Source organism: Triturus cristatus, chromosome 10 (genome assembly GCF_964204655.1).
Source record: "Triturus cristatus chromosome 10, aTriCri1.1, whole genome shotgun sequence".
NCBI lineage: Eukaryota > Metazoa > Chordata > Amphibia > Caudata > Salamandridae > Triturus > Triturus cristatus.
The window spans coordinates 65,697,223-65,710,978 of NC_140593.1; the positions used below are offsets into that span (position 1 = coordinate 65,697,223).

At 50.1% G+C, this 13,756-nt stretch overlaps 1 protein-coding gene across 1 annotated transcript in view; it reads left to right on the forward strand.

Moving 5' to 3' along the window:
- The window catches only part of GALNT15 (polypeptide N-acetylgalactosaminyltransferase 15), a 143,706-nt gene extending 131,510 nt beyond the window's left edge, over window positions 1–12,196 (forward strand). The window contains exon 7 of the mRNA XM_085630980.1: window positions 9,720–12,196. Coding sequence (XP_085487106.1) covers window positions 9,720–9,845 — 126 coding nt within the window. The 3' untranslated portion in view covers window positions 9,846–12,196. The remainder of the gene's footprint in view (window positions 1–9,719) is intronic.
- Window positions 12,197–13,756: the final 1,560 nt, after the last annotated feature.

A 13,756-nucleotide genomic window follows, 5' to 3' on the forward strand; every position in this document is an offset into this window, starting at 1 on the left:
TACTATTTAAACTGCACAATTTTATCTGTGAATGTCAACATCTTTGGGTGCAAGATAGTAACATAATTGTATGGTCTTACTCCTTGCTGGTCACAAGACGTGCACATGGTAATGTTGTCTTTGCTAGGGAGCCTCTCCTGCACTGTACCGCTTCCCATCGCCTTGTCCCGCTCTGCTGGTGTCAAGAATTCCTGTCATACAAGGGAAACACGCCCTTATGTAAACAGGAGAGCTGTTACATAACTCAAGGAAAACACGCCCTTATGTAAACAGGAGAGCTGTTACATAACTCAAGGGAAACACGCCCTTATGTAAACAGGAGAGCTGTTACATAACTCAAGGAAACACGCCCTTATGTAAACAGGAGAGCTGTTACATAACTCAAGGAAAACACGCCCTATAAAGGGAGGAACCGGGAGGTACAACGCTGTCGGATATTGTGTTCACACCGACGTACCTGCTTCGTGAAGAGCAGTGTTCCGGAGTGGTGCTCCAGTAAGGCAAGAACGGAGGTAGGTCGAGTCGTTACTCCCTGGGCCGTGTCTTGCCCCGTCGTCACCTGTGAAGGACCCGGAAGCTCTACCGGTCAACCATTGAGCTTCGCTTTTTGACTCGGCTGAGTACAAGCGCAGTGGCGCTTTTGCTGGTTGGAGTCGTAACTCCCAGCCCGACCAGAGACACAGGGACTGCCAGCTGTAACGCACACCAGGAGGTGTTTGCCGCGTTACAGACTCGGAAGTCCACAGGATCGATCGAGCGGCTGCTCTCGGTTCAGTCTTCTTGCTTGTGATTGGGGTATCGGTGACGCATCACCAGGAGGTGACTCCGCGTCCCGGTGCAGTCTGAGGAAGAGGTTGAGCGGCTGCTCCCTTCAGGTAGAGACCCCGGCTGGGTGTTTCCCTGACTCCTCGATTCTCCCCAACACTCTTCGTGCCCCTCACAGCCTACCGATTGGCATTGTCGGCCATTTCATTTCTGCCCTCTGTTGGCATACGCCGGGACTGGCGTATATGCAGAGGACGGTTAGGACCATCCGTGCTGTGGGCTGGTAACGTACTTAGCCTGGAGGATTCCAGTGACTATAACTTTTGTTTATTCTTTGTATTATATTTGCCTTCATTAAAACAACTAACCCTTCACTAGTGGTTGCGTCCTCATTGTCGTGTCTGTTAAACGATCCTGAGACGTTCAGGGCGTTACAAAATATCCGACCTTAATAACACTAACTGTCTCCCGGTCGATAACAGACATGGCAACACTTGATGATGTGCTGGCTGCTTTAGCGGCCATGCAAGTTGAAGTGGCTGCCTCTAGGCAAGAAACAGCCGATGTAAAAGCCAGACTGGATGCTATCCAATTGGACCCGCTCACGCCCAGCACCTCCCTCACGAATCAGACCCCTGCGGTAGTAGTGGAAATGCCGGTAGCCATCCCCTTGGCGACACCAGAGAGGTACAGTGGGGATCCTAACACAGTGCAGGTATTCCTCACACAAGTGGCGCTACATTTATCGTGCAAACCAAAGGCGTTCCCCACGAGTCAGGCTCGTGTGGCTTTCCTTATATCCTATTTGGCTGGAAACGCGGCACAATGGGCCGTACCTCTGGTGAGCAGGGACGACCCCCTCTTATGTGATTGGGGTGCTTTTCGCGAGGAATTCCTGAAGGTATTCGACAGAAGGGCTGACTCGTACACGGCGGACCGTGAAATGCTTGAGTTGAGACAGGGATCCAACGACCTGGTGCAGTATCTCAACGCGTTCCGAAGGCTGGTTGCGGAAACCAAGTGGCCTGTTGCTAAACAGACGGCGCTCTTCCATCAAGGGCTGTGCGATGAGCTCAAGGACGCCGTGGCTCATATTGACCCTCAACCCAAGACATGTGAGGGCCTTATCAACCTGGTATTACGGCTGGAACATAGGCTAAGTGAAAGAAAGGGGGATCATGGGAGAAAAGGAAAATCCCTTCCATCCTATGTGACGGTGGGAAGTCCTGCAACTTCCACCGCATCCAAGGGAGAACCCATGGACATCGGCGCAATACGAGCGAGCCTCACAGCCACGGAGAAAGAGTCACGCCGTAAACAAGGATTGTGCCTATATTGTGGCAAAAAAGGCCACTACGTACGTGAATGCCCTGCCAAACCGAAGACGTCACGTTATCGGGCCAACCGGTCGGTAACAGCCGTGGTGGACATACCGGCGGAAAACTAGAGGACTCCAAGACCAGAGAAGGGGCATCTCGGAGTCACTCATCCATCCCTTCACTTTCCAACTCGGTCACTAAGGGACAACGACACCTGTTTATCACGGTGCACGTGGGAGTGCATGACCAGTGGATACCCGTTGTGGCCATGGTGGATTCAGGGGCCACTGGCATGTTTATGGACCACAACGAGGCATGCAGGCTAGGGCTAGTGCTTCTTCCCAAAGCTGTACCCGAAGACGTCTATGCTGTAGACGGAAGGCGATTGGTGACGGGGCCCATCGGGCAGCACACGGGGGTCCTTCCGATGAGATATGGGTGGAACCATTTGGAACAAATCGATTTTAACATCATCCGAGCGCCCCAATATGGCGTCATATTGGGATTGCCGTGGCTACAGAAACACAACCCCTTTGTGGATTGGCCAACACATCGCATCGAAATGACGTCACCGTATTGCATCCTGCATTGTGGAATAAGAACGGAATCCCTTGACGCAGATGAGAGCGGGAGTCAGACGGTGGCTACAGCGGCAGAAAAAGATGTGGCTCTCCCCCAGGCTTATCACAGTTTTGAGGATGTATTTGATGAGGTGAAGGCGGAAGTGCTACCACCACATAGACAGTTTGACTGCCAGATCGACCTGGTGCCAGGGGCCAGCGTTCCCAGCGGCAGGCTGTATGCCCTGACGGAGCCTGAAAACGTGCATCTCCGGGGGTACCTGGATAAACTCCTCAAGCTAGGATTCATCCGCCCGTCCAAGTCTCCGGCCGCCTCGCCACTCTTCTTCATCCCGAAGGCTAATGGGGAGCTGAGAGCCTGTGTGGACTTTAGGGCATTGAATGCGATAACCATAAAAAATCGGTACCCCTTGCCTCTCATCAGTGTACTTCTGGAACAGGTCAAGAAAGCTCGTATCTACACCAAGTTGGATTTGAAAGGGGCATACCATCTGGTGCGCATGAGGGACGGAGACGAGTGGAAGACCGCCTTTAAGACCAGGTTCGGCCTTTTTGAGTACCTCGTCATGCCGTTCGGTCTGTGCAACGCCCCGGCAGCCTTTCAGTACTTTTTGAATGAGGTATTCAGAGAGGAGTTGGATATCTACGTGGTCGTATATATCGACGACATCCTCATCTATTCGTCCAGTGAGGAGGAGCACGTACACCACGTCAAAGCTGTGCTCCAAAAGCTGAGGGAAAACATGCTGTTTTGTAAACTCAGCAAGTGTGACTTCCACGTCACATCCGTGGAATTCCTCGGAGTGATGCTGAGTCCAGAGGGACAGGAGATGGCAGAACGAAAGATCAAGGCGGTGAAAGAATGGCCGGTGCCCCAAAGCGTGAAGGACGTCCAAAGTTTCATTGGCTTCGCCAACTTTTACAGGCGGTTCATAGATGGATTTTCAGGAGTGGTGGCCCCAATCACACAGCTACTGAGGAAGTCCAAGGAGTTTGTCTGGTCCCCTGAAGCGAACAAAGCCTTTGAGGCCCTGAAAAACGCCTTTGGTAAGGCGCCGGTGTTGGCTCACCCCGATCCGGATCTCCCCTACGTGGTGGAAGCGGATGCGTCGGATGTGGCGCTGGGGGCTATCTTGTCCCAACGCAACCACGACACAGGGGTGCTTCATCCCGTTGCGTACATGTCCCGCAAACTCAACGACGCCGAACGCAACTACCATATTGCGGAGAAGGAGCTTCTCGCAATCAAGGACGCCTTCACCGAATGGAGGCATTGGTTGATGGGGGCAAGACATGTGGTATCGGTGTACACGGACCATCGGAACCTACAGTTCATGACGGCCACTAGACACCTTTCTCCCAGGCAGCTGCGGTGGATGATCTTCTTTGCGGGGTTCAACTTCCGCATCACATATCGGCCGGGGACGGAAAACCGAAAGGCGGACGCCCTGTCCCGTCAATCTGCAGTTAAGGAACCATTGCCTGCGACCAAGCGTTCCATCATTTCCCCGAGGATGGTATTGGGGGTTATCCAACCGGATACTTTCCTGAGGGGAATAAAGAGAGGGATCAGGTCATTCGCATGGCGGAGGTGGCTCCTCAGTCACAGAGAATGGCAGCTGAAGGACGGGATACCCCTGAAGGGCAGGTGCCTATTGATACCCACGCCTAGGCTAAGGAAACAAGCATTCATCTGGTGCCATGACTCTCCATGCGCAGGTCATTTGGGCTTTGAAAAAACGGTGGCTAGCATGGGACGGCATTTCTGGTGGCCAACCATGAGAGTGGATGTCAGGAGGTGGGGACAGGAGTGTCCTACGTGTGCTACCATGAAGGCCGACCATGGCCGAACCCGAGGGCTCTTACATCCACTTCCAACCCCGGATAGACCATGGGATAGCATATCACTGGACTTCGTGGTGGGCCTACCGGTAGACCAGGGGATGACGGCAATACTGGTGGTGGTGGATTACTTGACGAAAATGGGGCACTTCATCCCCTGCAAGAGAGTCCCTACGGCCGGGGAATTGGCGTCACTACTCCTAAAGAATGTGGTACGACTGCATGGATTACCTGGGGTGATCGTGTCGGACCGGGGGTCGCAGTTTACTGCGCAATTCTGGAAGACTTGGTGCACTGCGCTGCATGTTAAGACCGCCCTGTCCACCAGCTACCACCCTCAAACGGACGGCCAAACCGAGCGCCTGAACCAAACGCTCAAACAGTATCTGCGATGTTTTGTGGACCAGGGCAGGGAAGAATGGGTCGACTTGCTATGGGTTGCAGAGATAGCCTATAACAACGCCACTCACAGCTCCACACAGTCATCTCCGTTCTATAGTAACTATGGCCAACATCCCAGGTTCTTGCCATTTCTACATCCGTTCAGAGAGGACAGGATTCCCGCCACAGCGGACAGGGTGGCACACATAAAAGACACATTGATGCGCTCAAGGGCTGTCCTAATAGAGGCCAAGAGAAGATACAAGGCTGCGGCAGATAGGAAGAGAAGGCCCGGGCCACTGTACCGCACTGGAGACTACGTCTGGATATCCACAAGAAACATGAGGTTTCGAAAGAACAGTGTGTTCCATCCCAAGTACATGGGCCCCTATCGAATTACCAAGTGTATGGGTCCCGTGAACGTGAAGGTGTGCTTGCCCCAGTCATTGCGGATACACCCTGTCTTTCATGTATCATTGCTCAAACCAGCACCCTCCAAGCCGTCTGGGACACCTCTGCCGGTATGCGTGGAGTCGGAGGTGGAGTATGAAGTGTCGGGCATACGGGCGTCCAAATGGCGCAGGGGGAAGCTGTGGTACCTGGTTGCGTGGAAAGGCTATGGCCCGGAGGAGCATTCATGGGAACCGGCTGAAGGGGTTCATGCTCCGCGCTTGGTCTCCTTGTTTCATCGGCGTTTTCCTGCCAGCGCTGGACCCGTGGGGAGCCGCTGAGAGGGAGGATGTACTGTCAAGAATTCCTGTCATACAAGGGAAACACGCCCTTATGTAAACAGGAGAGCTGTTACATAACTCAAGGAAAACACGCCCTTATGTAAACAGGAGAGCTGTTACATAACTCAAGGGAAACACGCCCTTATGTAAACAGGAGAGCTGTTACATAACTCAAGGAAACACGCCCTTATGTAAACAGGAGAGCTGTTACATAACTCAAGGAAAACACGCCCTATAAAGGGAGGAACCGGGAGGTACAACGCTGTCGGATATTGTGTTCACACCGACGTACCTGCTTCGTGAAGAGCAGTGTTCCGGAGTGGTGCTCCAGTAAGGCAAGAACGGAGGTAGGTCGAGTCGTTACTCCCTGGGCCGTGTCTTGCCCCGTCGTCACCTGTGAAGGACCCGGAAGCTCTACCGGTCAACCATTGAGCTTCGCTTTTTGACTCGGCTGAGTCCAAGCGCAGTGGCGCTTTTGCTGGTTGGAGTCGTAACTCCCAGCCCGACCAGAGACACAGGGACTGCCAGCTGTAACGCACACCAGGAGGTGTTTGCCGCGTTACAGACTCGGAAGTCCACAGGATCGATCGAGCGGCTGCTCTCGGTTCAGTCTTCTTGCTTGTGATTGGGGTATCGGTGACGCATCACCAGGAGGTGACTCCGCGTCCCGGTGCAGTCTGAGGAAGAGGTTGAGCGGCTGCTCCCTTCAGGTAGAGACCCCGGCTGGGTGTTTCCCTGACTCCTCGATTCTCCCCAACACTCTTCGTGCCCCTCACAGCCTACCGATTGGCATTGTCGGCCATTTCATTTCTGCCCTCTGTTGGCATACGCCGGGACTGGCGTATATGCAGAGGACGGTTAGGACCATCCGTGCTGTGGGCTGGTAACGTACTTAGCCTGGAGGATTCCAGTGACTATAACTTTTGTTTATTCTTTGTATTATATTTGCCTTCATTAAAACAACTAACCCTTCACTAGTGGTTGCGTCCTCATTGTCGTGTCTGTTAAACGATCCTGAGACGTTCAGGGCGTTACAGCTGGACGTGGTGTCCTGGGAGCTGACTTTATACCTGGTTACCTTTGAGACTTATTGGAGACACATAGGGGATCCCTGTACCTTTACCAATACTTCTTGACCACCTCTTGGTAGCTCCAATTCTTTCGGCTACCGTAACATCCCAAAAGTTGCTCCCTCTGGCTGAAGAGCTTTCTGACTGAGACCACTAGTTTCCTCAACAGACCATGTCAACTTCTTCCAGTCAATCATATAACCTTATTGCCAGCTGCAGAGGGCTATACCGGTTGTTAAAGGCCCTGAATCAGATGTATAGGCCTGAGTGGCAGGAGAGGCGTATCACAAAGGAGAGGGCATTTAACAACTGAAGGACTCTGTAGCTATTAGAACATCTCACCCACTGAGGGTCGGATGTTATACATCAAAAAAGGAGAAACAGAAAGACATGCATTGGAATGTTAGAGGAGAAGGCTCTTATACCAGTCATTATAACCCCTGACCCACTTCATTAATGCCAGTGGAGCTGCAAACTTTCCAGTGTTCTAATGATCCTTAAACACCCTGGAGATTTACCTTCTACCATGAGCTGCCGGCTTCAAGGTAAAGGTCCAGTGCCTTGGGAGAACAAGTAAAGGGAAAGCGCAACTAACCTGTTTTAAAATACCGGGTGCAAAGTCCATATGGTGGCCCTATGGCACCTGGGAGCCTAGGGAGGTACTCAAGGTACTGGTGGACCTTTAGGAAATGTTACTCTGCAGCTGTTGAGAAGAACCTCTGCCAGTTCTGATTTTCCCAGTTGTGCACCACACATGTCTTTTCCCAAGCCGCATGAGCATCAGTCTTCTGAAGGACTCCGACGTATCCGAAGAGGAGGTCATGACGTGTCCACGATTTACAAGTTACTCAGCAGTACATCGAACCAATTCAAAGCTTTCCTCGCAGTAAATGGTCCGCCTCTTGTTCTGGTAAGGGCATATCACCACCCAGAGATGAATCCTGGGACAAACTCTGGTCCTATTTACTCAAAGATAAACCTTGTGACGGAGTAACCCTGTCCGCCAAGATCGTGATCGGGCCCTACGTTTTCATGATCTCGGCTGGTAGAAACACGCATGGATTGCCGCCTCTTTATTTACTTTCAATGCATTCTGAGCGTTGCAGTGAGCTGGTACCATATTAGTCCTGGTTCGAATTCATGGCAATGTTAAACCATTTTTTCCTACTTGCTTTTCTTGTGATTTCACTATATACACCACTACCACTTCCCATTATCTTATCCTCGAACACCGGTCATTACCTCACTTGGTTTATGTTCTTTATTGTATGTTGCTAAAAACTCAATAACATATTTGGAACAAAAGAAAAAGTCTTCTTAACTACTTTAAACTAAAATGAGTTCAGGCTGGGCTGATGCATCTTTCTAAAGTGTATCCTTGACCTGACTGACCTGACATCTGACCTTTGTGATCTGTCAAGTGATCACCCACACACAACATACCACGAAGATGCACCTAAACAGACCCATCCCACTGAATCAACATGATGTACCTCCATTGCTTAATTTGAGCCGGTGCTCTCCAGTGGTGGGCGCCAGCACTCCTTTCACGACCTGAGAAAGATTTTGCCTTATCAACCTTCGACCCAGTGCAAGAGAGTGAAAGGAGGCAAAGTGCAATAGAATGGAAAAGTACAAAAAAATATAACAAAGAGAGAGAGCAGGATAAAAAAAACTACAGGAGTGATGTAGACATGAAGCGTAGAGTGGTAGAAGAATGAGACATGAGGTGGAATCAGGACTCGGCCACCAACCCCGGGGGCCCAGGCAGGAGTTTTTTGCAAATCAAGCCCTGTCCTGCACGGCAGTGTGGCTGCTGTGAGAACGAGTGGTACCATTTGTAATCCTAGGGTGAAATGTGTTTTTAATTCAAAACAAAAAGGTATTTTTAACCACAAAGACACAATATTCGTATTATTATTATTTACAAATCCAGCTCTTCTCTGCTTCGTGTTTGGTGTTTGTTCATTTACAGTTTGTTCAGGTGGGGTATAACTGCTTTCTCCTAATAATCATTGTTTGCTATGTCTGCATCATCTAAACACTTGCTACTTCCTGCTTAGTTCTTGCCATCTCCAATGGTCGCCTGTATTTGCTGTTGGAGTATCACTGGCTTGTATTCGCATTTAGTTTTCTGAATTGATCCCTCTTTGTTATATCTGCAGTTTGACACTTGCTGCCTTGTGTTTGGTTTTTGCTCCTTCTAATAACGCCTTCTTGCTATGCCTATAGTTGGACGGTTGGTGCCTTGCATGTCACTTTTACTCTCTCTCAATAATCCCTCTTTTCCATGTCTGCAGTTTGGTTTTTGCTGCTTTGTGCGTGTCTTTTAGCTCTCTCTACTAATCCCTCTTTGTGCACCTGCAACTGAACTGTTGCGAATTGCTTTGTTTTTTGCTCACTAATAGTTCCTCTTTGCTATGTCTGTGTTTGTACAACTGCTGCCTTGTGTTTGGTTTCTGCTCTCTCGAATAACCCCCCTTTGCAATGCCTGCAGTTGGAGGGTTGTCTCCTTGTGTTCGGATGTTGCTCTCTCTAATAATCCCTCTTTACTATACCTGCAGTTGGACGGTTGCTGAATTGTTTGTTTTGAGCTCTCTCTTCTTATCCCTCTTTGTGTACCTGCAACTGAACTGTAGATGATTGGTATGGTTCTTGTTCTCTCTAATAACTCTTCTTTGCTGTGCATGTTTTGGGATGGTAACTGGCTTGTGTTTGCCTTTGATCTCTCTTATCATGCCTCTTTGCTATGTCTACAGTTGGATGGTTCCAGCCGTGCGTTTGGTTGTTGCTCTCTGTAATCACGAATCCTCGCAATGTATGCAGTTCCTGCCTTGCGTTTGGTGTTTGCTCTCTCATGTAATGTCTCTTTTCTTTCTGCAAGTCGAAAGTTTCTGCTTTCTTTCTGGATTTTACTCTCTCTAATGACGCCTCTTTGTGATACCTGCAGGAGAATTACTGCTTTCTGTTTAATTTTTGGTTTTCCTTCAATGGCTTGACATCTTATCTGAACCATTTTCTCTCCTCCAGGCGGACCCACAGGCTGCGGACTGGGCCCAGCACCAGCAGCTCCTGAAGAGGCCGGGCTGCAGGCCCTTTAGGTGGTTTCTGTCCACCATTCTCCCTGAGCTGAGGCCTCCTGAGAACAGGATCTGACCTCTGCAAGGTGAGGCAGGACCCTGCCAGCTGCTCCACCCTATAGATGCTGGGCCAGCTCCAGCACCACATGCCTGCGGTGTATACTTTTACTCAGACCTACAGGTCGTATGCTCGCACCTCTTCTAGGGTATGTGGTCTGAATGGTAGGTTGGCACCAAAAGATGCAAGTCCTGTTTTGGCATCCTATTCTTCCTCCTGCTGTGAAGTCCTCGGTTATCATCGAGTCTAATTGTTGACCTGTGTTCGTGTACGAAAGAGCCGGCTCTTGGCCAGTCTTCGGAAGGTCATATGGTCTCAGTAGCCCTTGTCTTTGCTAAAAAAGAGTTCCACAGTTTGGCTACTTGTACCAAGAAGGACATACTGCCAATGTTTGTTTTCTTGCACGCTGGGATTATAAAACTAGAGGCTAGCTTGGAGCAAAGGATCCTGGGTTGGGAGTGTTTGCTGGTTTTCCTCCTGAGGATGACAAGGACTTTACCATTTAATGCCTCAGCGGTGATACAAAGCAGCTTGACGGTCTATCTTCTAGCAGCTGGTAGCCAGTGGTTAGCGTTCATGTGAAATTTGGGATAAATCCTTTACATATAGGAGTAGTACAACATAAGCAGGTTCAGCCCTTTTCAGTCATTGGCTTCAGGTACTGTCAATCACATCTTAGATCAGGCCATATTAGAGTTTCTCACTCACCCTCATGCTATTGGGTGCTTGGTGTAACACTCCACCTCCTAAAAAGTTATTGTTCTTTAATGCTTAAGGGACTATTTTACATCTATAAAGTACTCTGACCATCATACTTCTGTCACAGACAATTCTGTATCGCATACATGCTTTGCATACATATCTCAATGCAGACAACCCTCAACTGATCCTCTCACTCACCGAGAACCCCTCCAGTGTCAAAACCAACTTCTGCGACTCCATGACCACCGTAGCGTAATGGATGAGAGACAACTGCCTCAAACTCTACTCCGACAAAACGGAAGTACTGATCTTCAGAAGAACACCTCCGCATGGGACCACAGCTGGGGTCTACAGGACTCGGACCCACACCGACCGACATGCAGGCAACCTCGGCATCATCCTCGACAGCCAACTGACCATGAAATGACAAGTTAATTCAGTCGTCTCTTCCTGCTTCCACTCACTTCACATGCTCCGCAGAATCTTCAGATGGATTCCAATCAACACCAGAAAGACCATCACCCATGCCCTCGTCACCAGCCGCCTCGACTACAGCAACGCCCTCTGCGTCGGCATTTTCACACAGCTCCTCGCAAGACTCCAAGCCATACATAACGCTGCAGCCAAACTCATCCTGGACCTCCCCAAACGAAACCACATCGCCCCACCTGAGAGACCTCCAGTGGCTCCCCATGCAGAAGAGATGGCAGTTCAAGATCCTCACACATGCCTACAAAGCCCTCCACAACCAAGGACCTGCCTACATCAGCCATCGACTGAACTTCTACCAACCCTCTAGACTCCTGTGCTCCTCTTCACTCGCGCTCGCTAGGAGAAAGAGCAGCGGTGGCTGCGCCTTCTCCTACATCACTGCTAATACCTGTAACGACTTTCCCCTCCAGCTTCGTACAGCCCCATCACAGGCAGACTTCAGAATGAGACTCAAGACCTGGCTCTTCAACTGACAGACAGTGCTCAGATACCCCTAGGGGTGACAGTGTTGCACTTTACAAATGATGTTTGATTGATTGAAAACAATTTTTTCTTTTACTGCAGCAAGCATTTTTTTAATACTTCTGCCATGACTTGAGTATGTGCCTGACTGTAACATGGCCTTCTAGTTGCTTTTTATCATACGGTCAATACTACACCACCATAACCAATTCCACAACCACCAATGCTACCAATACCACAGCATCACCAATACCCACTAAGACCACCACTAGACATCTCTAACTATACTGCCACCATATGACTCATACCACCGATACTCCCAATGCCAATATAACCACCACCAATATCACCACCACAAGTACAGAAGGACACACTACCATCATAAAAACAACCACCACCAATCACACGCCACCATCAATACCACCAACCACTACCAATGCCACACCACCACCAATATCACAACCGCCAGTAGAGACAGCAGCAGTACCATCACAATTACCACCAACACCACCAGCTACCAAAACCACCACCAATACCACAACAAAACCACAATACACCATCCCAAATAACACTACCACTACCAGCAACACTAGGCCAGGTTTTAATGTGCTATTACATGGAAACGCCATTTCTGCATGCCTGTGTTTGCATGTGTTTCTACATTAAACCCAGGCCTGTTGACTTTGCCATTGCTTGTTTTAAATGTTTCTACACCTATCTGCCATGTCCCCTGCACATCCAACTCAGCCATAGACCGGCGGTTCAAGAAACAAATGTGGCTGTTTGTCGAGCATGGATGCTGATAATGTCTATTGAATCACTTTTTTTATTTTCTAAGGAAAGGTTGACTCCTCTCGGTAGCCGTGGTGCCATCCTGCACTTAATAGTACACAGGAAGTGTCTTATTAACACACCCCCAGATGGATGGATAAAACACAAATAACATATAATGGGGCGTTGCAATGTTCTCTGACCTCTTGAGTCAGTGTGTATTACTCTATTCGGATAGCGTTCTTCTGTTTTCAAAGACTATTTCTAAATATCAAGACGTATGTTTGGTTGTGGCAAGGCATCGGTGACATCATTTGTACACGTGAAGTGTGGGCTTGAGAAAAAAGACACTGAATGGGTTGGATTAACATTGAATGCTTCTGGCGTTTTCATGGATTCCAAGATGGTTTCCGCCATTTTGGATTGGACTTCGCCTTCGAATTCTCCATGTGCAGTGTGTAATCTTTTCCTTCCCAAGGATGTGCCAAGGTTTAGCATCCCATTCATATATGCTTGGGTGGCCGGGCCAAAATACCCTTCCTCACCAAGAGCAGACGCTTTGCACAGTCACTGGGATGACCAAGGAGGACAGTCCCTTGCATCAACCCCATTTCATGGTTTTTGATCTTTTGTAGCTGGAGATTCTGCTGGATTACTCCTGGATTTGACTTGCGTGACTCTTCCTCCTCCGTAGCGCCAGGGGAGGCTTGGTGCCTTTATATTCATCTCTGCCAGTGGTCGAAGTGGGGGAAACAAAGTAGGGGAACTGTGGGCGGAGAATCAGAGGGCGGGAATAGCCCAAGGATTGGCTCAGTGGGCGGAGCCAGAGGTGTGGCCAGAATGCGCAAACATCCCAATTTTTAGGTCTCGGCTAGCGAAGGCTGCGCTTGCGCAGTCTCGCTCGCGAGATTTAATGACTTGGAGAAGAGGGGCTTGAACCCGCCCCTCTTCTCCCCTCTTCTCCATTGGCTGGCCTCTTGAATGCTGGCCAGCCATTGGAGAAGAGGTTTGTCTCTCCGAACAGGCCCCGTCCTTTTCGGATTCGGGGGTGTGTTTTTTGCTACTTTTCTCATTATCTCCTCCAGCCAATGGCAAGAGGAGAGAAAAGAAAAACACGCCCCCGAATCCGAAACCGCCGCTGCCTTTCTCCGAGGCATTTCTGCTTCGCCTCGGAGAAAGGTGGCGGTGTTCCTGGCATCCTCTCCACCTATACTTTTGCCCAGGAGTTCGCATCGGAGCCGCAGGGTGGGTGCAGCAATCATCAGGTAAGGTTGAAGCGCACCAAGTCTGGCGCCGAACCCCCCCTTCTCTGGGGGCAATCCGCTGTGAGGGTAGCTGTCTGCCGTATTTGGTAGTGCGCATTTACCGCACTCAGCACGACCTGTTGGAGGGGAATGTGGGGAGGGCAATCGCTGGCCTGGCGGGCAGTATCGGATTCTGGAGCACTCTCCCACTCTCGGTAGCGGGGCGGGTGGCGCTACTGAAGATGGTGGCGCTCCCGC